The 27,741-nt window shown below is 34.9% G+C and overlaps 1 protein-coding gene across 2 annotated transcripts in view; it reads right to left on the reverse strand.

Annotated features, from left to right (window-relative positions):
- SLIT2 (slit guidance ligand 2) overlaps positions 1-27,741 on the reverse strand; it is a 277,451-nt gene that overhangs the window by 47,599 nt on the left and 202,111 nt on the right. The window contains exons 10-24 of one of the 2 annotated variants that reach the window (XM_081999584.1): positions 27,543-27,614; positions 26,839-26,910; positions 26,245-26,316; positions 24,252-24,395; positions 23,959-24,122; positions 23,194-23,217; positions 19,503-19,653; positions 13,401-13,475; positions 10,345-10,488; positions 8,748-8,891; positions 7,445-7,611; positions 6,469-6,601; positions 3,419-3,487; positions 936-1,007; positions 633-704 (exon numbers count right to left, since the gene is read on the reverse strand). In XM_081999584.1, the coding sequence (XP_081855710.1) occupies positions 633-704; positions 936-1,007; positions 3,419-3,487; positions 6,469-6,601; positions 7,445-7,611; positions 8,748-8,891; positions 10,345-10,488; positions 13,401-13,475; positions 19,503-19,653; positions 23,194-23,217; positions 23,959-24,122; positions 24,252-24,395; positions 26,245-26,316; positions 26,839-26,910; positions 27,543-27,614 (1,575 nt within the window). The remainder of the gene's footprint in view (positions 1-632; positions 705-935; positions 1,008-3,418; positions 3,488-6,468; positions 6,602-7,444; positions 7,612-8,747; positions 8,892-10,344; positions 10,489-13,400; positions 13,476-19,502; positions 19,654-23,193; positions 23,218-23,958; positions 24,123-24,251; positions 24,396-26,244; positions 26,317-26,838; positions 26,911-27,542; positions 27,615-27,741) is intronic. The other variant, XM_081999585.1, reaches the window with a different exon arrangement.

The following is a 27,741-nucleotide window of genomic DNA, read 5'->3' on the forward strand; positions in this document are numbered from 1 at the left end:
TGTTTTTTCTTTCTTAATGACAAACTGAAGCTGTAAACTAGACTGACTGTTCTTTATTTTCCTTTGTACCTTTTTGTGCCCTTTCAACCATGTTTTTCCTAGTGGTAAAATGGAAAGTTTTCTTGGAACCAAAAAGTAATTTTATTGATTTTCAATAGTTAACCATGATGTAATGGTTATGTAATGGTAAATATTCCCATAGTAAATGAAGCAATAAAGAAAGAAATTTATTGTCGTAATAGAAATATTCAAAGTTCAATGGCAAAACCCCTTCATATATACTGAGGAATTTATGCATATGGCATTTTGGTAAGACTTTAATGTTTATAACGAGGAAGAACATAACACAAAAAAGAAACACAGGCGAGATTAAAAAGTAGAAAAGAAAAAAGTGTATGTCTGTAAAAGAAAAAAGTGTATGTCTGTATATACAATATTGTCCAGGATCATATAATTTCTTGCGCAGCATTTTGATAGTATACTTCCCCAGAATGAAGTCATTTAGATTTTTAAGGCTATGTAATTATTACTACATGATCATTTTAAAATCTAGTAACTTCCTACAGATTTGCTATCTGCTGTATACAATAAAAATTCCGGAAAATAGCAATGGCTAAAAAAGTAATACTTACAACAACCTAAGTGATTTCAACCCATCAAAAGTCCGTGCAGGTATACACCTCAGGCGGTTGTAACTAAGAATTCTGAAAATATATAAAATACTCTCAGCAAGTATATCAGACATTCAGTAAACAATGCAGAGCATGACCAACACCAGCTTTTGCACACATAGCTAGTTAGGAAACAAGTTATTTTACAGCCTCCACAACAAGCAAGCTTTAATATAAACTAAATGCCCTTTCTTTCCAAGACAAAAAACCCCAACAAACACTGTAATTGCTTCCAAAGAGTCACTGTTACATGTTTAAACTTACAAGGTGAGCAGCTGAGTCATGTTGCTGAAGCTCTGATTAGAAAGAGTGCTGATTCTGTTGTTACTTAAATCTCTATAAAAAATAAATTCAGAAATTCAGACCTTAAAATGACTGCCCCAGTCCTGAAACACTGTAAGTTAAACTGACAGACACATTATTTTTATTAGTAGAAGTAGTATCATCATTGGTATCAATATTTAAAGCAGCACATATTTTTATTTTCACATGCCATATACAAGCCCAGCAAGTGTTTAGCTTGATCAATGAAAAGCATTTTCATTTCAACACAGATGAAAAAGCAGCACAATGCATTCTTATACAACAGCAATGTCCATCATGCTACCGAGTTAATAATGCAGTCCTACATGAACCCAAGTATAGAAATGAAAGTGATGTTTTAAAGTAGAAGTCATTCTAGTCATGTCCCTAATGACACCTGAGTAAATATCATCTACTTAACACTTACATACTGAAGACATCAAAGCCCACAGCTATCATTACAAAGAATGCTATCTGAGATTTATAGAAGAAGCCTTAACATCTTTCTTGCTGTTCAATATTCTAATGAATAAAATCTTAAGTATAAGTATGATGGAAGCTGGAGTGGTGTGCTGGTAGCTTCAAAGATGGTAGCTTCAAAGAAGCTTTGAAGAAGCTGTATTAAATGTGGATACTGCTTATTCTTTATTCTCATATTGTGCTTTAGTTTTCATTTTATGTTGGCTATTTCACTATTGTTTACTGTATTTTGTGGTGAAATACAGCATTTGTTTCTGAGGGGACCTTGGTATTTTAACTTGAGTACTGTTGAATAGCTATGCAATACACATTTCTCTGCTTGAAATTTCATTAAAGCATGTAAGACAACTGACTCATAATAATAAATGTATTAGGCAGGTATAATAGAGCAATCTATTCAAAAGAGAAAGAAAAAGTTAGAAATAAACATTTTTCCTTGTTAATCTGGAACTCAGGAGACTTGTATGTAATTCCTTGTTTGGCCACAGAAGAACTATGCATAGTGTTTCAGTTTTCCAAACACAGCTGAGGAACATTCTGAACCTCCTAACAGGAGTATGAGGATACATTCAGAAGAGCTTACAATAATGTGCCTCACAGGTCTGATAAATAGAGGCTCTTAATACTCATCTTATTTGCATTTTATTTACTGTTCATCTATAATTTATTGTATTTCATTTGTCTGCTAAATTGTTTGTGTATATTTTCTGATTAGGAAGTAAAGTTACATGATTTCTGGCTGTGTGTGTCAAAAATAGACTATGAATACCTAATCTCTGTGATTGGAAGCCTTGTCACTATGCCTCTAATTAACCTAATCTCTAGAGATATATCCAGTCTCCACTGATACCTTTACTGCACACAGTCCAATCTATACTTGCTTGTGGAACAACCTGAAAACATACCAAGCTTGCTTCTTGTACTGAGGTTCCAAAGTTTATATTTTCTGTGTGCTGCAAGTTAGATTTTGTATAACTTCCCTAAACAATCCACAAAGATTTCCTACAGGTTGTATGCTGTATACATCTGAGAATATTGCAAATTTTTTTTTTCCTGATGTTATTTGAAAGTACAAAAAGTTTTGGAAACACGTTTTTTCTAGATTTGTGACCGTGACCACTTTTGTCTAGCGTGAGGTAAATAAAGGAAATCAAGTTTTGGTTTTGAATGCCAAACCATTTTCCATTTTTTCAGCAAAGCTCTAAACCCAGTCAAAAAGAAATTTAAGGGATTTTGTTACTCCCCTCCACTTTTTATTCTGATTATAATGAAACCACAAACTGCTTTCAGAATGTTACACAGTTCAACCTCAGCTGGTATAAATTTTAATAGTCCTAGCAGAGCCCACGGAATTACAGCCGTTTACATCAAGTCTTCCTGATTCTTTCACTGTACTCTTACAAGGTATAAAAATCATATTCGAATCATTTATGAATTAGAGGTAATAAATTTTAGAGCAGCTAATGATTTGCCTCAAATCACAGAGTGAGTCAGCAACAGAGCTGGGAGCAAGGCATTCTAGACCAGCTCTCTTCTTGAGTCATTAAACCATATGTTTGGGAGAAACAAAGGGGTTACACCCAAGTGCTACAACAGCTGTACATGCTATTCCTATGTGAAGCATACCATGAAGTGAAGCGTATCACAGAATGTTTCTTTTGTAAGGTCTTACGTCTCTTTTCAGGTTAACTATAATTTCTGCTTATTTACTGTGTGATGCAATCACTGGAATGAAATACCCCTGTTTATAAAATGTGACCAAGTATATTGTATATAGGATGTGACAAGTAGAATAAAATATTCCGTGTTATAAAATGTCATTGGGTGTTATAGTTGCTAAAAGATGTGATACATTTTACAGGTTTCTTTCTTATAACTAAACTCAGGTATAATGGAGTAGCATGTTTTGTTTTGGTTTGGTTTTTTTTCATTCCAGTAGAGAATGTTAGTCCAAAACTACTCACATAAGTGTTAAATGCTTGTAGTTGGAAAGCTCTTTTGGAACAAGGGTAAACTGATTTCCATCCAAATAACTAAAATAGAAAAATAAAACATGGACCATTATTTTTTCATTAAAACAGTAGCATCTTCATCCAATAATCTTAGAATCTAACAGTAAAGTTAATAACAAATGAATACATATTATTTCTGTTTTATAAGAAACTTTGCCTTCAAATTTTGGGTTTTAGAGACACAACTGAGGAACTGTAGCCTAAGATCTAAATGCTATTATATCAGATATTATGAATATTATGAAGTAACAGTAATACCAACCAACTCCTACACAGTACTTTCTATTATTTCTTAAAGACTTCTCAAAATGAGGTCTTCATCACGTCCTTTTCACACACACCTATAGGTGAAAAGTAAATCTGACCTCTGCAAGTCACATGAAGTGTGGGTTTTGAGCTACCCTAAATAGAAACAGACCCTGACACTGCAAAGGTAGACCTTTACAATAGAAACAGCAAGGGCTGGTCCCAGCTCCAACCTGCAGTTCAGGTGACCTTCCCTAATTTCTCCCTGTATATTTTATGATGTATCAGGCATGACATACTACAGGCCTGTTCCTATGGAGTATGTTAGGGACGAAACACAGTAATCAATTACCCTTCACTAGAAAAGTTAGATTTTTTTTGTGTCTTTGTATGTTTACTGTTCCTGTATTGTATTATATTACTTACTCTTCTTTCATGCTCCTACTTCTCAATAACACACTTGTTCATCCTTAGAGTTAACAGGTACAGAGCCATCAAACTGTATCAGCACCTGAGTTACAGGCAGAGGAAGGAAACAAGCCTGGCCTAAACAGCTTCCAGCGTGCAGCCAGTCATTACAGAGTGCAAGTGGAGAGGCCTTCACGTAACCCGAGCAATTAGTTTAGAGATGATAAGAAGTGCTGAATTTACCTGATTCTCTGAAATGGAGCAGACAGTGGCTGGAAGATTAAAGACCTTTAGTTTCTCAACTGGGGCAAATGGCTTGCTGATGGTGGTATTATGGTGATGGTACTTGTGTCTCCTGGAACCCAAGTAAAAACTACACCCTCATTCTCCCTATACAAAGAAGATATTTTAGCCATCCATACAGAAGATATTTTAGCTTGGGACCCACTTGAGTTAAAGCAGCCTCTGATAGAGACCTTCTTAGATTAATTTTGAGTTTAATGTCTTTAAATATGCTGCAGCATACTTGGAAACTTTTGACTAAATGGATGGGCTGAAACATAGTTAAACTTAATGAAATAACTATCTACATCTAATCAAACAGCTTTTTCTTTCTTTTTTCTTTTTCTCTCTTGGACCATGCCTTCCTTAGTGCTGCTTGCCATAATGCTATATTAATGGTATTACATAAATGGTGATGAATGGAGCATGGGCTCATATACTTAATTATTAAAAAATAAACCAACAACATTTAAACTTTTTGAAGGAGTAAGTATTCTGAGAAAATTCCTTTATCAACAGATAAATTAGGATATATTGCTTTAGCTTCATTAGAACTGAAGTACTACAAGTATCCACTTCGCTGATAAAAATTCCTCCTTGTTCAAATGAAGCAACTATTAAGATATTTTATAAAACACATGAGGAGTACATCTTGGAAGGGTTATGCATGCTAATGAACAAGAAGAATCAATCAGTATGCAACTGCTAACAGGAACCGCCTCCATTATCCTTTTGAAAAACATGTTAAATTGCATGCTTAGACACTAATTAAAGCATACAAAATTGTATACAAATGAGTTTTCAGTCACAGTCAGAGTTCCACTTGCAATTCCAAAAGTATCTCTCTTTAGCTGCTTAATTTTTACATTGCATTGATGCCCTTATGTTGTCAAATTGTATTTATTAGGCCAGACTATATTTAAGTCTGTTATTTCTTCTGTTAGAGAAAAAAAAACACACCACCAAAACCTAATGAACTAGGTTATAGGTTTATATAGCTGTGTGCTAATTTGTGTTCTTAATAATTTCTCTTCATTAATGACAAAAGCCTTTTGGATGCTATTAAGCACCAAACTAGTGATGGACATTTCAGAATCTTCTGTATAGTACCCAATGGTAAAACAATAAAACTGCTTTAGTGACTTAAAATACAGAGTTACGATGTCTTCTGAAAAAGCACTACATTAATCAGTCATTATGCAGCATTAGTAATTTAATATTAAATACTTGCCATATGTAACACAAACCCAATTTTTTTTCTTGTCAGTAATTTCTATGTTTCTTCCACTCTTGTGACCTATCTGATCAAGATTCAAAACAGATGAATAACCCTGTTTTTAGGCTTATATTTTCCCTTTCATAATGTATAAAAATTGACTCATTAGTCTTATGAGTAGCTCATCAGTTATTATTTTCAAACAATGCATGAGATAGCAAGATCTTTTTTATATCCATGTTACTGTCCATCTGTATATTCAAATTATATCTTTTCATAAAATGTAATCTTAACCATTTTTCTCAAATAAAAATGTATCAAGAGTTTAATAAAATATCCCAGATTGTATAAGACTGCCTATTATGAAAAGTAAGACTTTCTATTAAAACCAGTCTTTTTGAAATATCACAAAACCATGTTTAATATGAAAATATGCAAACACATTAATATATTGTTTTCTTTTTGTTTTTTAATGTAATTGAACTTCTTTATTCCTTCCTAAACAGTGACCATAGATTAATCAGATTCACTGTTGCCCATAATTAAACGTTCACCTACACTATGGTTCCGTGTTGGGGATACAAATTCTGAGAGTGATTACAATTTTATATACACACATTTTTAAAGCTTTTCCGTAACAGATAGTTTTTAGAGTGTTTGGGACTTACAGAGTATTGTATCCAAACGTAACCTCAAATTTCTCAAGATACTGTGCAAGTCTTTATATCTGCAAAGCAGTACCTTAATAAATTTCAACTGATCTACTGAATCCAATTCTTAATTTTCTTCTCCCCTCATTCTTGAACCTGACATTGATTTTCATAAAAGGGAAAAAAAGTGTGCCACTTACAGTTCAGTTACATCTTTTGGGATGCCTTTAGGCAAAGCTTTTAGGCCTTTGTTGCTGCAGCGAACTACTGTGTCTAGACAAGTACATTCTGCAGGGCAGCGGGACAGTGGAGAGCAGCTATTATCATCATTTCCTGGTTAATAAAAACAAACAAATGCTAAGCTTGCTATAGAAATGTCATTTCAGTATTAGCAACAATATCCCACCTGGAATTCCTATAAGCAAACATGTTATGTCTACATTATGATATCGCTGGGTAGGAAAATCACCTCCGTAAATCATCACTCCAAGAATTTACATTTCAAATGATGCTTTATTTAGTACAATGCTGGTTTACTAGGTAAAAATGCTATTATATGGAAAAAAAGATAATTAAAGAAAGAACAAAACCTAAAATGAGACAATAAAGCAAAATATATGTTGATTCTCAAAATTAACAAATAATTAAAAATTAACAGAATCTCTTTAAAGAAAAGTTAGAGCCTTGAAAGTGGACAAACCAATGATGCAATAAATGGAAGTATGTGTGAGAGCTGCAAGATAGCAGGCACCTTTTTTTTAAGCGTTGAGGGGAATTCTGACATTCAGGAAGTCACAAACTAAGCCAAATGAGATGTTATTTGATCAAGTAACCTGAAAGAGGGCTTGATTCAAGCATCAGTATTTGAAAATATTCTCATCTGAACTACAACGTTGATCAATTTATTTCATTTTTGTATTATCTCTAAATTATGATTTAGGGTACTGAACATAGGTAAGAAAAACTTTTGAAAGCATATATACTATAGCCGTGTGCTTGCTGATCATCCAAAAATGGGTGGGAGGTTTTTGAACTGAAGTAGAAACTGAGCGTGAAGTGCAAATGAATTTATTTAAAGCATAAGACTTTGGGATCCATGGGAATCATGCAGCTATACGTATGAAAGTTGAAATTACAAAAAGTAAAATACAAAATACAAAATATTGATTTTCTTACCATCATCGCATGTAAAATCCTGAATTGCCACATCCTGGATGGGAATCTCTTTGAGGAAGTAGGGTTTTTGGCAGCGAGGGTTCCCCGTAACAATGCGTTTCTTCCTTAGCCAGTCTCCAAGCCATGCGAGATGGCAGTTGCAGTTGAAGGGGTTGGCCAGGAGGTTTCTGAGAACCACAGGAAAGTTTACTTCGGATGACACCATTTTTTCATCCTAAGTATTCTACTTCTATTTTCAAAAAGCTAAGCTTAAATACCATTCTTCAAACAATACTATGTACAAATCATAGGTGAAAGCTGTAATTTGGGCTCTGTGTGGTGAATCTTGATATAACTCATTCAGAAATAATTTAAAACTGTCAAAGACCTGACTTCTTGTCAAGCCACACTGTACTGATAATACAACAGTTTTATATAGAGATGAAGGCTGATTACTTTACGTTATTAGCTTTAACCTGACAAAAGCTGTTCCATTAATTTGTCATCTCAAGATTTCCATCTTTTATTTGCTCCAGAGAATATGTTTCCTATCTGAAATGACAGCTAAATTGATTACATGCCAGTTATAAAAATGAATTTACTTCTAGAAGTCTCAGTACTTTTGTCATCTCCTCACTTCAGCACAAACCTATCGACAACTTCATTATTTATAAACATGCCATCCTTAATACGCACAAATTACTCACTTGGTGCAAAGTGTCACTTTTTATGTAAAAAGGGAATTAAGTACTTTCCTGAATGATGCTCTACCTACAAAACCCATTTCTTCAGTAAACAGAGCGGCAGCTTTGCTCACCATTTTCCCGTCCCTTAAACTACATCACGTTTAAATAAAAAAAGGAATACTTCTTTTTCTAGAAAATGACACAGAAGCTTCATTATTAAACATGTATGAATTAAGATCCTCAGCAGGCTGAGGAAACTTAAGATAATAATTGGACTGTACAGTGCAGAAAGACAGACAACATGGTGATTCGACCAGCTGCGATTGTGCAATGCCTACCCAAAATGTGGCTTTCTACCCTGGCTGAGATCATCAGGCTACTGCAAGATGGGTGAGCAGGACCTTCTCAGGCACTTCTGGAAACAAGTCTAATGCTGCATCAAAGCGCACCATGAAAATATACTCTTCAAGTGTCCAAGATCGTCCAGAAAATAAACTTTCTCAAAAATCCCTCTATAAAACCTTTTTGCCCTTAACTTTACCTCACGTTGTGAAATTGTACAGGAAACCATTAACAGACATGTCCTGAAAACATTAGAAGTTTAAATTCGGGTAAGGTGAAACACAAACGTGACTTACAACGTGGAGAGCGAATGCAGCGTATCGAAGGAGCCAGGGGCCACGGTGGTGATCTGGTTGTCATACAGCGAGAGAAGGCGGACTGAGCTCAGGCCCGTGAAGCTGTCGTTTCCCACACAGCTCACACGGTTGCTCCTCAGCATCCTGAGAAAGGAAGGATCAGCATTTCTTAGCTTAGCCCAAGCAAGGTCCGGAGCTGAAGTGGTGGCCCGAGCAGGGGCCAAGAGGTATGACTCCAAAGAGTCCGCCACTCATGGAGGAACCACAGCGCAGTGACCCCTGTGCCACCTGTCCCCTCACTGAAGGGACTGAGAGCGGTGTGCGTGGAGGGGACTGGAAACCAGAAAGGTGGGTGGGTAGGTTTCACAGAGGCAAGAGGTATTTGCCTTAAGCTTTTGTGGTTGTTTTCTTTTTCAATACCAGAATTGATAATTATGAGTCTGTTCATTGACGATAAATTAAATTGATTGTAATTCCCCAAATCAGAGATACCCAGCAGCCTCCTTTTCATGTTTCTAAGCCTAATGACCCCAGAACTGCTATTCACAAGCAACAGAAGGTTGTACTGGCTGACCTTCTCCTGAGGCCCCTTTGACCTGAATTTTCTTAGGATAAATTCTAGAAATTTCAATTCTCAAGCATTTCAATTAAATGGAATCAGGCTACCCTGAGTCCTCCTCAGCATGACTCTAAGATTTGGTAAAAAGTTAGGAATGCTAAGCAAGCAACACCTATTCTAAAATCTCTCATATTTCTGTAAAACATACAAGCTTTGAAGTTTGCTGTTCTCCGATCTGTCCATCAATAAATGAATATTTTTTCCGCAGGCTCTTGTCTAAGAATAGCTGCTTCTAACAATTTTAGCAGCTTTAAATGCAAAGTTAGAAATGATAGGCCTGATTTGTTAAAAATGCCTAATGTCTATGGAGACCTGAAGTCCCAAAGACCATTTAATCTTGGCTCTGCTGTGCTGATCAGAAGGACGGGCTCTCTGAAAGAAGGCCAAGAAACTGTAGATTGTATAAACATCTTTTTTTTCAGTGCAAAGAGCTAAACTGCCTTCATGGAAAGCATGAAATTAGTTCAAGCTATAGTGCTTTTACTCCTCCCTTCACTGTTGAAATGACATTAAAATTACTTAGAGGGAATCATTTCCCACATTTCAATATCCACCAGAATAATTTTTTCCTCTAGTAAAATTCCCGGTAATGGTTGAGCTGAACTGAATCAGACTCCATTATGTAAAATGTATAATGCCCGTGCAAAATTCTGTTACTTTAAAGCAGATGATTATTCCCATTTCCGTTTCTGCAGCTGGATGTTTACCCATTCTTAACCGCTTCATCATTTTAGAGGACTCATAATTTCTGTAGTCAAGTAACCACAATGAAGAATTTCAGATACATTATATCCATAATTAATAATTAATTAATATAACTTATGATAACTTTTTGTAAAATAGGAACAAAAACTAAGATATGCTTGAATAATCCATAGCTAATCCTCCAAAATAATTTTTTTTAGGACAGACAGAATATTACTTTAAAATATACCTGGCAGGAAGGAAGAATGAAAATACCTAGATAATTATACTTACAGTGTTTTGAGACTTTCTAGTCCTTTGAACATTTTGTGTCGAACACTTTCCAAGCGGTTGCTAGTGAGCAATAGTTCATTCACACCAGAGGCCCCATCAAATGCTCCTTCTTCGATATCGGTAATCTTGTTATTGCTCAGGTTTCTATTACACATTAACAGAAACAGAGAAAAACATATTTTCTTTTTTGAATACCCTAAATTAACTGTTAGGTGCTGCAGACTGCACAGATTTCAAGATACTCAGCTATCGTGTAAAAGCAACGAATATATTGTTCAACTTCAAACTAATAAAAGCAAAATTCAATGCCCTGCTAACTAAAGAAGTAAAGATTTTTAAAGCGATCTTTGGAATATGTTTTTGAATAATGGCAATGACCCAGTCCATGCTGCTGCCACAATGAACATCTTTTCATAATATTGAATCTTGGCAGTGACTGTATATATTTTTCATGTCTCCTGTCCTTCTAGCATTATTAGATGAATTAATAACAAAATGATACTGTATGAGTATCAGCACAAATAACCACTCTGACTTCTCTATTTCATCTTGGTAGACACAAATATAACTAAACAGTATAAACAGCAACATATGTAAATGAAATGTGTGAATGTAAACAGTAAATGAAATGTTAATCATTTACGACATTAGTTAAAAAAGAGGGTTTATAACAAGATTCATTTATCTGCAATTCACATGCAAAGCAGATCAAAATGTGGGAAAATGACCTAAAATACTGCTAAAATATCTAGTGTTTATAGTTTTTAGTTAAAATATGGAAGTTACATCCCAAATGGGCAGTATCTTTACTACATATACAAAAGCATATATACTCAACAACACACAACTTCTTAAAGATTTTTCATTTTATTCTTGCTTCCTTGTGTTTTGTTTGTTTAATATAAATATTTATACATAATACAGAAGTACATATTTACGCACTAAAGAGTGTTCTGAGAAAGATACTATTTGTTAGAACAAAAATTCATACACTTGCCAGAATGAACTGGTGCCCTTATCTAAGACATAGAAAACAAAGAGTTGTAGCTTAATCTTGAGTGCTGACTCCTCGTCTCTAGCCTAGCTGTAATTTAACATGCACCCTTGCCTGTGATGAAGGATACAATCATCACTTTCCTTTAGTTTCACAGTGGAGCTGTTCCGTGTTCCGCAAGGTGCTACACAAGAATGGAAGCAAGAAACTCATTGTTTCTCATCTCAGCTGGCTTACCCATGTCAAGCCCTTAGTTTCCAAATATCTTATTTGTTCCTGGTGTAACATAGATACTACTTCACCCACTTCACAGGGATATCTAAGGATTAATGTTGCATAGCTAACCAATGATGCAGTGCACACACGTGCTTTATAACCGATGAACCATCAAATCAATTAGACATTTAGGCCCCAATTTTTCAATGTCCTATGTGCAGAAAGACCTCTGCACCTACTTGAACCTCCAGAAGAAATATGAGCTCCACGAAAATACAGAATTCACTCATATTGGTGTCGCTGTAACATCACTACCTCCCTGCTTTCCAGTCATGCTTAACCAGCCACTGTATTATTCTCTAAATTGATAACTATATTAGGAAGTTAGGGAGCAGTATTATTAAAACTGTTAACTTTTAATTAATATTTTCTCAATTTTGTTCATCTTCAATTATTCCGATTTCAAAGCTTTTGGGAGTTCCAGCAGACAGCTAGACTAAGACTGATTAATATTGTTGCTTTTTTTCCTTTCGTCTTGAACACCTCCTCAGCTAAAAAGCAGCAAACTAGCTTTATTTGACATGAAATGTTTACTAAGCTATCTTTATAGCCTGAAAATAAGTAATTACTGACGGTATATTGCCTTTTCCCTGTTTTTCTTAAATATGAAGAACTGATATATGTGTGTGCATGTGTATGTATTCCACATCAAGTATTTTATTTATTTTAAAGGCACTCTATATGTGTAAAAAGTGCTAATCTGCCATTCTTGAGGAATGAAGAAAACTGGGTATCTACTGTGTAACACCAGCACACTTGCTGTGCCAGACATTCCTACACTCTTTTTTTAAGTATCTCAGCCCAATCCAAAGTGGCAAGGTGTACTCAAGCAGATAGGTCAAAAGCAAAGTTGTTTTTTATATTTTTGGTTTTAACGTTTGGTGTACTAAAAACTTAAAAAATCAGTAATAAGTGTTTAACTAATTGTGATCATGACAGCTGCCAGCAAGGGTGTGGATAAAGGCTAACAATAGTTTAAGTAATACTATTGCTCCCCTTGAGATTTTGGTCACTACTAATGTAGAGTGACCTTTTACAAATGGTAGTAACTTGGTGACTACGTTCAAAAAGCACTGTATCATTTTCATTAATCTGATCTATTTTTACTTGCATTTCTCTTCACTTGCTATTTATGTTTGGATTTAACCCTGAAAAGATTGAGCACAGAGTCACTAAGACTAACTAAATGATCTACCTTCAAATATATATTTTATATAAGCAAACAAAAAGCTTCTCATAGATTTATTTTTAATAACATCTGCAACTGGTAAGATTATAAATTCTTCTTAGAACATGAACTGTGAACATGGACTTAACATGGATGAGCTATCAAACCATTTTTTTCTCAGCCATTTAATTTCGATATTTCCCTCATATAATGACAGTTTAATGAAGCACAGAATCAAAGGCATGTCTTGAATGTGCTGAAAGAGGCAAAATTGCCTGGTTAGGGAGTACTACAGGAAGTTACAAAAGATTACTGGAACCTTTTTTGAGCAGCTTATACTGTGAGCTCCCTGCTGTGGCTGCATAACAGACCAGCTGGATGGACACTGCAGTGAAGGTGCTGGAGCTACACGCCATGAGAAGCTGTTACTGGCAGTGCCTAGTCCCATAGAGAAGAGCTGCCAACTCTGATCTACCTCGGTGATTAGTTTAAACCCATTCTTGATTTTTGCTTAAAATATATTTATTCTTTTATAGATAAGAACCAAGGAAAGTGGAGAAACACAGCAAGGAACTAAAGTGCTACCTGAACAGACACGGTCACTGAAGTTGCACTTACATTTTACGCAGCTGAGGAAGTTTCTTAAAGATTCCAGTAGCTTCCAGGACTGAAAATTCGTTGTTATTTAGTCGCCTACAAGAAATGGCATCGATTTCAGAAAAAAATATTCAGGCACTGGTACAGAATGCTCAACACTAACTGAGCTTTTCAGTTGGGTTTAACTGAATAGCTGGTATTTAACTGGTAGCTGAAGAACAATTCCATATATACTGACATTTCTAATTCTGATAATTCCTGTGAATGAACATTCTCATTAGTTAAACTTAGGCATACATAAGACATACAGAATCAAAACCAGATCACAAAACCAGATCGTACAACTAAAACTGCAGAGAAGGGTAAGAAGATGTTTCTAATTTTTCTTTTAAGGGAAGAAAAACAAAAATGTAACTAAGGAAGGATTCCATGGCAACTTATAAATAAAAATCTTTAAGAAGTATATAAGAACCACTGAAGATTAGTTTACTGTTCTTTAAAGGAGATCAGGTGGGGTCTGCCAGACATCTGGAGGTGCTCACAGAACACTACTTACAAGAATTAAATAATTACTTTATGCTCAATGCTTCCTTTGAATAGGGACTGAGGGACTGAAACGCACTGCATAGGTCTTCCCAAGAATTTAAAAACACTTCTTTTACCATGGTTTGTCTTTAGATCACTACACCTAACATACATACATTGCACAAGGAAGCATTAAATGCTGCTTTGTAACACTTCAAGAAGGTATACAGTGAGCAACAAGTACTATCTGGATACTGATCTTTCCTGTCCAGGTATCAAGGCTGTTCCCGCACAGTATGCCTTTAGCAGCTGCTCGGGTAGGGGACCGTCTATATTTCAAAAAATATCTGCACTGAGCCAGCATTTCCTATACTCTCTCTTGAAAAGAAAACAGAAATTATGAGTCTTGAAGTCTTTAAATATTTTAATGGAGTCATCTTATTAAGGAAGAGAGTCTGTCCAGCTTTCATTTAGAGATCTTAAGTAGGAAGGAAAAGAAATGACTGCCAATAGCACCATGAAATGAAATTCAGCATAATTCCAAACACAGAATGCTTTTCAGAATTGCCTTATTGCAAGACAAGATTAAAAAGCCTCTAAAAAATAAAAGAAAGCTGCTCATTCATCCTTCCTTCCTGCTCATTCCCAATCATAGCCAGAGGGGAAATTAAGGTTGTAAATCTGAAGGTATGGCTGTACAATAGTTTCAGCACTGAACCAAACTGAGGGAAGACAGGAAGAGTTTTTTTAATATACATGGAACATTTGTATACCACACTGAAGTCCAAGGAACATGAATTTCAGAAGATGTTACCACCTCTGAAAATCAGCTGCATGACTTAATGCGATTTTTAGTGGGACCCTATCAAATGAATTTTTTGCACAGAGTCAATAAACATAGTTACATCATAATTGTAAACAGCCTTTTTTTTCCTATCCATCAACAATGGAAGCACCAAGCAATCTATAAATGCTGGCATTTTCAAGTACTTTTCAAGTGCTATATCATCTAGTAGAATGCCTTGATTGTGAAAATGTTTATTGATTCTAATAATTCTTCCTTGCTCTGCTCTACTGCAAACTTTCTTAACCCCACTGAAAAAGGCAAACAATTTGTTCCTTCCCTCTTTGCAACAATCCTTCACATATTAAAAATAACTTTACTTTGTCCCTCAAGTTTCCTTCACACAAATGCATTCATCTTTTCAGTTTTTCCTCACAAGTCTTCTTTTCTAGATGAATCTTCTTCTTGAGCTTTTTTCTTGAAAAGTGAAGTCCTTGACACAGTATTCCAGCTGATATTTTATCGCATTTATGAACAGTAAAACAATTATTTCATATAATTTATATATTACACCCCTGTACATGCATCCCAAAATTAAATTTGTAGCAGTGCCCAATGACACTCCTTCATCTTTAATACATTTGATGATACCACCATAGCCTTTTCTCTTGAACTACTTGCTGGTTATTCCTCAATCTTGTATTTGTGGTGCTAATCAGTCCTACCTAATGTCACATGCATAATTTTACTTTTTATTTTATTTAAACTACTGTTAGTCTATCATCAATATCACAGAACAATTTTAAGAATTTTCCATGTGTTTTGAAAATTTTCACTGTTTGAGAAGTTTCTCCATACTTCTCTATGATGGAGAAGAAGCATGGGTTGAATCACAGTATTGTGTTTGGTTAAAACTGTAGAAGAAATTGTATCTTCTCTCTAATTTTGTATATATGGTGGTATCACAATTCATGCACCATCATTGAGGTTAGATCTGTTAGATCACAAATAAAGGGACATCAAGTGTTACAAATTATGGGTTTGTTCACAGAGTAATGATCACATGGATCACATGACATTGATATGGCTGGAGAGTGCTGGCTTTAGATCTGGAATTGTTAAATACTTGAGCAAGAAGTTTTCATTCTATTATCATGGTAAGTGATACCACACACAGAGGAATCAAAATTGTCACAGATGATTGGAAAATTAACAGATGTGGTGATATCTTCCTTCTGGATCTTAATATCATTATTTTCTGAGCCCAGTTCTCTTTACTGGTAAAGGCAATAATGACAGTTGTTACTTGTAAATCACTGGATCATGAAAAGGATAAAAATACTCGTGTCTGGTTTATTCAAAGAAAAATACTGAAACGTCATTCTCAAAAGAAAAAAAGCAAACAAAGAAGCATTTGATGATGTTGTCTTAAATATTCTCTTTCTCTGTTTTATTTGATGCTTTTTCCTGTTTTATTAACGCAATGGGCAAGATATTTGCTTCTTTTGGTACAATTGCTGAACCTCTGTACCGCAGTGATAGTCATGCTTTCGAAAACTATCTTGTTAGAATCTGGTATGTTATCACATATTGTACAATCATTACAAAACCTGAACAAATATGACTAAAATTATTTTTATTTACAGTTTCCCCTGGGCATTCTGGTTTGAGTGATTTATCAAATGCTTCCTGAATTTTCATATATGTTAGAATTCTACCTGAAAAATGTTTTATTTCTGGGATGCATTTAAAGGCTTGTACTTAAACACTTCAGTGGCAGATTAGACAGGTCTTTCACTGATTTTCTGGAAGACTGAGCAAGTGACAAAATAGAAACAGTTAGAACAGCACTTGGCTCCTTTTACAATTAAGTATCTATCTTACTTATTATCTAACTGCATTACTACTTTCAGATTTTTTTAAAACAATTACTCTGAAGAAATAGGGTTTTTGATGTGATATTATTACAATAATATTGTTGCAATCTACACAATCAATACTCTAGGCAGGTCATATGGCCAAATAAAGCAGGAAGGAGAAACTGATTAGAAAAACCACCTTCAAACTCTTTGTCAGAAAATTTTCTTCTTGTTCACTGCCATTTGTTGAGCTGAAACAGCAAAGTTGCCAGTTGATGTACTCTTTCTGAGTACAGAAAGAAAGTATTTTCAAGAGGACATTTAAAAGCAGATTTAAAAGAAGCATCACATACTTTCTTGAACTCAGGATTAGTACAGTATTTTTCACTAGACCAATCAGCCCTAGAATGACAGAGACAAAAGTAGTTCACTATCTTTAATCTATTAAATTGCATGTTGCATACCATATATTATGATAGTGCCAACAAAACTTCATTCATTATATTATTCTATCAGACTACAAAAATACTTATTTTGTTCCCTACAGCCCTCTGAGAGAGTGCCACGCCCCAGGGGATCCGTGATACGAGTTCTCTTGGAGGTTACAGGACTCTTGTTATTTTCAAAACCTTCTGAGATAAGGGATGAAAAGAAGCCACATTCTTTTCCCGCCCTCCCTTCTTGTCCCATGTCCTTGGACTTAAAAGAATCACAGAACTCGAGACAAACTATTTGAGAAACATAAATCTTTGCCAGAGAAAACTAAAGAAATCTAGACATTTCCTCACTTTTGATCTTTGTTTCCAAGCTAAGTCTCAGCTCCAAACAACACCCTGCAGAGAACAATCTAGCCTTCCTCATCACTGTTAGAGGAGCATCAATGTCATTTGACTCCAACAAGTATCTTTATCTCAAATTTTGTGGGCAAAAGATAAGAAAGGCTAACTAGCTGCTCTTCTCATATATGCCACTAAATGTTGTGAACTGGAAATCACAGAGTGGTCCTAGGACTAGACTGGGAAGTCCCAAAAGGAGAAACAAAGGCAGTACATCAAAGACCAGGAATAACAGGAGGAAACAAGAGAAAGAGCTGTAACTTCTGCATCAGTGAGGCAAATACCAGAAGTGTATTTAGCTACAGTACTTGGATTTTTAGAGGAAGTAAAAAACAAATGCAGAAATAATTTCTCTATCCCCTCTATCCAGCTTTTTATTACATCAAAAGACTTGAAGAACAATTTGTACAGTTTATCAAGAAGAAGTTTGAATAGTGACCTTGTTACAGTTCAAGACCATCTTACTTGGATAAAGTGCTGGATAGAAAAAGGCTCCTTAATGGCAAAAAATATAAAAGAAGCAGTGATGGAAACTGAAGAGAGGCAGATTCCACCTGCAAGTAAAAGTTCCAATTTCAAAAGGTTTTAACAGAAGTGAAGGGAGATGATTAACTTCTGTAACACTCTCAGGGAAGTGGTGGATTTTTAATCCACTGATACCTTTAAATAAGATTGGATGTTTTCTGAAAGAAGTGTTGTAACCAACACGAATTACGTTTTAGTCAAACACAATTTTTTTGTTGACTGAAATTTGAGAGTTTAGGATACACAGCAGATGAGGCTTGATGATTTTTTTCTTCTGAATTTAATACATATGGATCATAATTATAGAAAGAAAACACTTGAGAGTTTATCTTCCACATGTAAATAAATGAATATGAAAATCAACAATTAAAATACTAATTAAGATTATTATTTCTTCAGAGCAGAGAGAATTAAAAATGAATCCTGCTAAGAATCAAGACAATGCATCACTTGCTCATGTCTTGGTTCAGTAACTATGATTTTTACAACAATTACTTTATGATCTCCGCCTACACTTTAACCTGCTACCTATTCCATCAATTTTTATTCTTCAATTCAAATAATTTTATCTCAAATTTTCCTTTTCCTGCCCAGATAGTCCAAATCCTTAACTATGGTCTCATATTTCATACCTTCACTGCTGGACTGTTCCTTTGGTGCCAGCTGCAGACTAATTATCTTTTAAGAGATGCGCCATACTGGTGCGCACCTCACCCGTGCGCATCACAACTTGATCACAGTACTCCTGTGTACTCAACATCTCTGCCCCCGCTTTACTTCATCAAATCAAAGTCCCTCTCTTTTGCCCCTCAACATTCTGCCATGTTCTTTACACTGAATCGCCTGGGAAAAACAGCTATTTCCTCCTGCCTTTGCTCTGCCAATGATGGCCACACTAATCTCCTGCCTTTCTGCTGATCCTTCAAGCATCTCTGCATTCCGTTTCATACTATACTTTGCGCATGGGAAAACCTTGTAAAGCTGTCTTAATTTTATCTTTCAATCCCTCCTTGAAGACCACTTCAGTTTTAATGCCTACAAATCATTCCCACGTGGCACTTATTAAGCAAGTAATAATCTGTGACTTCTTTTCTGCTCATCTCTGTTCATTATATTGTTATCTCATCTTCTTAACCCAACTCTGTCTTATTTGTCTGCTTTATCTTCCTCTGGTCTCCTGCCTGACACACATAATGTGTGCTTTGCATAAGAAGAATCAGCTCCATTTTTTTAAATGCCTAGATAGCACTTTTTAAGACAGACCCCTGGTTACTGGATGTCCTACTTGCTCCTGTTAAAATAAAAAGCAAAATAAACCCCACTACCTTTCAAAAAAAATCCAAGTGGGTAGCTCATATACAGGAGAACTAGAAACATAGAATAGTTACCTTATTTATTTATCATAATTTTTTAAGGCTACACAGTAATGAAATGGTGCATAAATAATTTTGATTAGTATCTAGTCCTTTGAAGTGCACCACAGAGGTTACATTTAATTCTTGTTTTTCAAAAAAGTAAAGCTGTGGTTTTATATTTGAAAATTGCAGTTAGTTTTTCCATAAGCAAATAATGCTTTATTATGGGTTCAACTTACAACTCTGCTGTGTACTGGGGGATGTGATCAGGAATTTTGTTGAGTTTCTGATTGGAGCAGTCCACTGTGGTCCCTTCACAGCGACATTTCTCAGGGCAAGCCAAATCTGCAAAGCAGTCTCCACTTAATTTGGATCTGTAATCTTCAGTGCCTGTGGAAGAGTCAAGTCAAAATACAGATACTGAGTCAATAAAATATAAGATTTGCTTCTTGTGAGAAAGTTGAAAAGATATCTGCAATGCAGATAACGGGTGGGCAACTTGGGAAATGTATGATAAACTTTGTGATACTGAACAGACACAAGGGCTTCAAGAGAGGGTTAAATATAGGGGCTTAAGATATGCTGGAAAAAGAAACTGTGACCAACTTCACATAACAGGATAACATTAACTTGAGCTTTTCACAGCTGTACTTTCTGCTGATTATGTTGTCAGCCAATCTAGCCTTGTTTATAGCTAATCACACAAATGCCACTGATTCTTTTAGAATTTATTTTCTTTCTCTTTATCAAGAATAAATAGATCCTGAATGCCACCTTTTCTCTTTCTGTTGTTAGAAATTTGTATTGTTGACCGGACTTCATTAACCTCTGTGATTTTTTTTTATGGTCCCGATACTCCACATCATCTCAAACATGTAAGATTGAAAGCCCTGTTTTCAGCTTTAATTTAAAAAATGTGTGATCCTGACTTAAGCCTCAGCAGCTTGCCATGCTGTAGAAAGCTGCGTGACGTTCCATGGTGCTTGACAGAACCATGTTTTACTCATACCTCACAACCACATGGTTAGATCAAGCACAACAGAAAATCTCGCTACATTATCAAAACTGCATCCATTAGGCCAAGGATAAGAGCAAGGGAAAAGAGGAAGGAGTGGGTATAAGTTACAGAAGCATTTGAAGTATAATACTTGCTTACATGACATGGCATTCTTATTACTGAATGTCCAGTGCCACAGTAACAGTATTACTGTCACAGATTAAATAAAAAGTACAAAAAAATTGAACCACATTGAAAGTTTCCTCCACCATTTCCCAGAGTCAGTTAAAGAAAACGTCCTAAACATATCAGGAGGAAACATCCGGTAAGGAACTGAGGGTGGGTGACAAAGAAAACAAAGAGAAGCTGAAAGGACCTGTGGGTTCTTCTTGGACAAAGGTGAAAAGACTGAGACTAGTAGAAGGTGCATCAGGGCTGGGAGGTACATTGTGATTTAGCTCAGACACTGAACTTTACTTACAGCCAAAATGGTGAACTCCTGCAAAAGTAAAGATAGCCAAGAAGGAAAGAAAGACAGAGTAATCCCAATTAAGACAAAAACATGAACTAAGCTCTCATGTTCTCTACTCAGCTTTAGTTTGATTAGAAGATGTTGCTAAGGGGTACCGTCTTCAGCAGAGAGAAAGAATAATTAATTTTAAGTGGCATTAAAAAATGAAGAAAAGATTAGGGATAATTACAGATTTCATATAGGATGATAATGCCTCCCATGCATTATTGTTCACTATTTTGAGTGTATTCTTTAAAAGCCGCTCCCTTGAACTATGCCACTTAATACCTTAAATGCTATGCCACTTAAAACCTTAATAAACCAGAGGGACACAGGAGAAACAGATTCCTCAGGGGAGGAAAAAGAACCTCAACAGTCATCGCATATTTTGTTATCTAGTGCTTTTAAATGTCTAAGTAACACATATGATATAACCACATGGAATATTTCTATGAGCTAGCAGACAAACAATATTTTTACTGATTAATAATTCAATGATTTTACAATTAATGATTTAATACTTGTATAACCTTTAGTCTTCCAAATTCCTATAATGAAATTCTACTAAGACCTCCTAGTGTCTGCAGATCAAGATCTCCCGATGACATATTTTAAACAAATATAAAAAATATTTAAGTTTTTAAAGGAATGCTAACATTTTTACAGTATTTACTGAAGTGTAAAGAAGTGGTTTTAGCACTTATTAATACCCAAAAAGCAAGGTTACAAATACATTTTTTGTCCTCCTGTATCCAGAGTAAATCAGTATTAGCAGTTTAAAGTAAATAACTAAAATATTCAGGGACAAGGTCTTCAACAACTAAAAGAATTTTATGCAGGAACTCCCTGATAACCTAATAAAAAGAACAGAAAGTGTATTTCAAGAAGCAAGCCTGCAGCACTTTTTGATTAATTTGATTCTTTTTCTTCCCCCTCTTTTTTTTTTTTTTTCCCAGGAATAGCATTTTTTTAAAGGGTACGTAAACAAACTTAAACTGCATGTGTGGTCATATTATAAACAGGCTGTGAAGACATTTGCTGGCAAGAAAACCCTTCTAACTCTGAGACAAAAGTTGTGCTGGCAAGGTTGAGTAGAAGTCACTCTGTGGCAGGAATACAGCTGTTCTACTCATTAAGGAATTGAGTGGTACTATAGGTTTGAGAAATTGAATCCCTCTCTGTTTTATGCTGCTTTAAAACACATTTTCGCGGCTGCCAATGCTGACAAATTGCTGCTTTATTTTGTATTTCATTTTGTCTTCTCTTCATATTCAAACCAAGATATTAGTATGAGGGCATGAAGAATTTCACATGATTGCTGCAAATTTAAGTGATACATCACACAGCATTAGGAGAAGAGCTGTTAAACATACCAGCTTAAAAGACAAAGACTAAGACCAATCAATAAATCAGTACTTCAATCACTGCAGAATGACAATGTACCTGTTGTTCTTGAAAGAACAAATGCACTGGTGTCATAATCAATTATTGTAGATATTTTTCTAGATATTAAACTATGGTAGAAAAACCTGCTTGCAAATCACATACTGTAATTCATCAACAGATTCATTATTCCCTTATTTATTTTGCCAGTCAATCATTTATAATCTGTTAAGAATATAATGCAAGTGCATAATTGGTTTTTTTTCTATTAAGAAATCAGTGCACACACCTGACAAGCAAGGTAAAATAAAGAAAGAAACATATTTCAAAGAGCTAGGGCCAACATCAGTAAATCTTTTGTGAAAATATCATAGATTTATTGTAGCTTAAAGCAGTGTGTAAATTGTTGTTTCACCCCAACTCTAAAGTCACATTTTCTTTAATGGAAAGCATTTCTGATTCATTGTAAGTGTGTGACCACAGAATGCCTTTAATGAAGAATATCAGCTTTCTTTTCCAAGTGTTCCACTGTGATTTTGCAAACACAGGAGGGTGAGCAAGCAGTAGCTGCAGCCAGTGTAGAGCATGAAAGCAAGGCAAGAAAATATTCATTTGTATATTTTTTTTTTAAAGTTGCACTAGCTCTTTGATGGTAGTATGGTTTCCTGCCTTTAAAAGCAGCTCAGGAGCTACATTTTAAAAACAGTAGTGGCAGAAAGGTGAAGTACAAGGTAGGTAAAGGTCTCAATTGAAATATGAACTAGCAGGTGCAACCTTCTAAATAATTTAAGTAGTAATTTTGGTAGGTTGTGTGCAAATTTGTGAGACAAAAAAAGTAAATGGAGCTGCATGCTAAGCTCTTACATTCAGAAAACAGAACTACTAGTAATCTACAAAGGAAAACTTTGTCTAGCTACAGGTATTGACTAATGTTAATACACATGCATCAGTTTCCTAAAAGCTATAACAAACTTTGCTTTTGGGGGGAAAGGGAGAGAGTATCTGCAGTTAGTCAATCTTACTGCAGAGCCAAACCTACCTGGAATGAAATACTGTTCTTTAGCTAAATAAAGAGAAAAAAAAATAGAAGATGCACCTGAATGTCAGCAAGCAAAGAATGAGTTTTATTAGATTAAGTATGGACTACAGTTAACTACAGATAATTAAGTGAAAAAATGTGTATTCACAAAGAGAGCTGATAAACAACAAAGTGTGAATAGTCATAAATGTATCCGGAACATGGAAAACAAACAGTTCTCATCTGGTATTTGCACTTGAGACTGAATAAATTGTAGAATGTGAAATGCACCTGGAACAGCTGGATACCATATGACAACAGTTAGGATTTAGAGAAATGTAAGTAGGAAATGGAGTAAGATTAGAAAAAGAAAACAGTAAATTTCAGTATGAGGTAAGCTCCCTGTACAAAGTGAATATGTCATGTTTCCATATTTAGCTAGAAATTTTTAGATCTTTCACATACTCCAGGGCCTTGTGGAAATTTTACAAAATTATTTATGTTGGTCATACTTGTGGTGAATAACTTTAGCATTTCATTCTGAAGTATTATATATTGCATTTCTTTTGTTAGATTTAATGCTACTCAGAAATAGTGCCAAACACATTAACTATAGTAATGTTCCATGATCCAATAGCCTATGATCTCCCCTCCTTCAGTCAAAGAACTAAAAAAGATTCTGCAATGTTTAATAATTCCATAGAGAGCCAGCTGCCTTCATTAGAACTTCTATAACCACTGTTTTTGCCAATAAAAGAAAAATAGCAGCTGAACTAAGAAAATTACCTGAGCAGCGGAATTTCTTGCTTTTGATCTGGCCGATCCTTTTGTTTGCCAGACGGCGGGGGCTGGTGCAACGGGCACCACTAGTCTCAATGGGGTTTGTATGAAGATAATCCGCCAGCCACTTCAGATGACAGTCACAGATAAATGGGTTCTGAGCCAAATGCCTTTCATGAAGAAAAAAAATTATAATTTCACACATTATTTCCCTTTGGTCTCAGCAGTTCCCCATATTTTTAGTACATTGTAGAACGTGAAGTCATACCAAAGACAGCCACAAGCTAGAGCATACATACAAGGTCTGAATTGCACGGAGGGGTGAGAAGGTGCCTTTTGCAATGGTCTGAAGCTTGTTGTCATACAAAGAAAGAAGATTCAAGTTGTGCAGATCTTGAAAAGCATCAACTCGCAGGCAATTGATCTTATTAGCATTCAATAATCTGTTTAATGGAAGACAATTATAAAATTGAAAGAATTCGCTTCAGCATTCTTCACAAATAATTCTTAGTGCGCATTTGTAACCAGAACAAGAGATATAGTAACAACTATTAATTGACAGTGGCATAAGGGATTTCAGTGAATTGAAATATCTTAACGTGCTCTGATATGATTCCTATCTATTTGCACCTCGGAGTTGAAATGTGTGGGTTTGTTCAGCTAAAATCACATTTCTTGTATGTGCTGGTAGAACGTGTGTGTGTGGTATTTGTCTGTGCAAAGAAAGAAGCTTAAAAAATCAAGTACCTGCAAGGAAATCTAGTTCCTTTGGCCAAATAAATAAACAAACAAAAAAGGAACTGAACACTGTGTTCATTAGCTGGAAGAGATGTGCAGTGGCACTTTTAATTATATGTTACTAATCAGCATGCTGCCGCATTAACAGAGTTGTAGTAAAAACTGATGGCATGGAATATATCCAAATCTGTCTTGGATCCTTTTTCCTCTCCATCTTTAAAGAGAACCTTTTCTTCCCTGTACCTCCAAGACTTCTAGAGTTAAAACAAACAAGCCAATCTAAATCAATTCCTTCATGCTTTTCAAGAGGAAAAAAAAAAGTGTCATCAACTAGATGCATTTTTATAACCAAAAATTTTTGATTTTTTTCCCATATCCAGCCAGAAATGGAATGGAATAGTGGATTTCAAAACCAATGCTCTGATAAACAGTTTCACTACACAAGTAGAAATTTACTTAGACTAAAATGTATTGTCTATGCGAAGTATATCAAGCTATGGATATTTTTTTAATACAGAATAAACACAAGTTCAGAGATGTCTCTTCCTTTTTTGCTTTTTAACAAATTCTGAAATATGTTTATGTAACTAAAATCTCTTTAAAGGAAAACAGGAATGCATACCACCCCACTATTATACTGGTTTATGACTAAAATAAATCAAAATATAAACCTCTAGGTGGTGCTAGAACTTGCATTTTCTTTGTATTCGCTTACTGTTTCGCCATCTTCAGTGAGTTTTTAATAACACACATTTTGCCAGTCACTACACTGTGAAGTCTGGACTTTTAGTCATGTGGGAAGAAGTTTTAAATTCTTTAAGAGGAAGCTTTAAATCAACAAGTCAGCTATTCTGGGACAATTTCTTCCAAAACCACCACCGTTGTGTTATGGCCTATTTCACAGGTTTCTTTTACACAGTACAACTAGTGCACAGCCTAATGTGCTAAATTTTGACAATACTTGATAAACATATCACCAGGGCATTCTTCTTTATTCCCAGAATTAAATCTAAATAGAAATGGTTTATAAGATTAAACATAGAAATTTCTGAAGTATTAAAACAAAATAGCAGCTGGAGTTCACAGAATCAAAGAATTGTACAGAGATGAGTGTCAGAACTGTACTGCAACTCTGTTCTTCCATGGGCACAACTAGAAATACAGTTACATAGCATTTCCACTACATATTCTCTCTGTATAAAATATACAAATATTCCTTCTATGGTTCCCACACAACTTTATACATACTATTTGCCATTTACAGGGCAAGACAGTATCATACCCTATGTGTTCTATCATTATAAATTCTATACAAGGGAATATTTTCATTTTAATAATTTTAGGCTGAGACATTAACTGAGATATGATCAGATTTGTGAATGAATGGCAAGCTGGCCTAAAACAGTCTTGACTCCTTTGGCTTTAAAACAAGTTGTTTTTATTATCTCTGATCTTACATACAGGATTTCCTGCCAGTTCTCAACCATATATCTCTTATCAAGTTTACCCTTCTGAGTTATCCCAAAGTCAAATAAATATTAAAAAAATACTCACAGCAATTGCAGAGAAAAGAGTCCTTCAAATAGGCCCTTTGGAAGTTCTGTAATTTTATTTCCATAGAGAACACTGCACCAGGAAATAATAAAGCAAAGCAGCCATTATGAAAGGCATATACTATGTGATTTTGACTTTAAAAATAAAGAAATTTCCATTTTCCTGAAGAGAATTTAATAGCAACGACTTGATACTTGCAAGATCCTTGTGGTCCTGTGAGGTAGCAGGATCACACATTTTCCCAAAAGGTGCGTTGCTCAAATTGCTCTCAGCAGTATCAGCACCTCACTGTTTATGGCCTTACCAAAGGATCTTGGTAAGTGGATTTGCTGTTTGTAAGAACAACTAACTGTGGAACAAAAGAAATGTTTGATTTTGTTCAACTCTTTGCCATGAATGTATTTATAAAAAAACATACATTTTTAGTGTCCAGCTGTGATAAAATATTAAATTATCACTCTAACATTCTGAAATTATTTTACAGCTTTCAGAATTGATTGAATTTATATGAAAATTCTGCAGAGAGCCAAAAAAATTTCACTATAAGAATATGAGAAATTTGCTTCTGTTTTTACAGGTTAAAGGTATACCTACAGTGAATTGAGTGAACGTAAGCCTTGGAATGCATCTGGAGCTGCTTCAGAAATCTGGTTATTGCTTAGGTCACTGAAATAAATGACATTTGATTCAATTAATTCAAGCTATTTTCAAAATAGCAAACATTAAAATAATACATAACTAGAATTAGGCATGGAAGGGAGAGAGAAATTAAAATATTTATGTGAGACACTGCCCAAGAATTTTAATAAAAATCATTTAAATTGCCAATACACTGAAACAAAAGGCATGGTTAAAAATGGAGCTTTCATATGCTTGGAAATAAATGCCAAAAAGATTTATTTTTCTAATTGCTTAAGTACATTTTAAAAAGAATTCTCTGTTTGCTATGGCCACAGGAGTATACAGCCTCAAAGATATTCTGAAATAACAGTGGCTTGTCCCCATTAATTTATTCTTTTTTTTAAGGAGCATTCACTACAGTAACATGTTGCTTCTATGCAGAACCACATTAAATAGATTCAATACTTTTAAAAAACAATTATTATTAATGTGACAAAGATGGTCTTAATAATCAGGCTGCCATATCAGTCAAATTTTCTTAAATGCTCACACATTAAGTGCAATTCCTCTGTATGACCTTGACTTGGTTTTCATTTTTACATATATATGTATAAAATATGTGTGTGTATATGTACGTATGAAAATAAAAAATTAAATCTAAATTACTTGGTACGTACATTCTTCGTAGCTTTTTATATGGTGAGAAAGCTCCAGGAGGTATGACCTTGATTGAATTTTGTTCTAACCGTCTGCAAAAGAAGAGCAACAACATAAAAATACAAACCCCAAGCCAAAGAGCAATCTAAAGCTATAACAAACTAGAAGGGAAAGACTTTTACAAAGAAGGCTGCTGTGGCTTTCTTTTTCAGTATAATT

This window comes from Phaethon aethereus (assembly GCF_964289735.1).
Source record: "Phaethon aethereus genome assembly, chromosome: 4".
NCBI lineage: Eukaryota > Metazoa > Chordata > Aves > Phaethontiformes > Phaethontidae > Phaethon > Phaethon aethereus.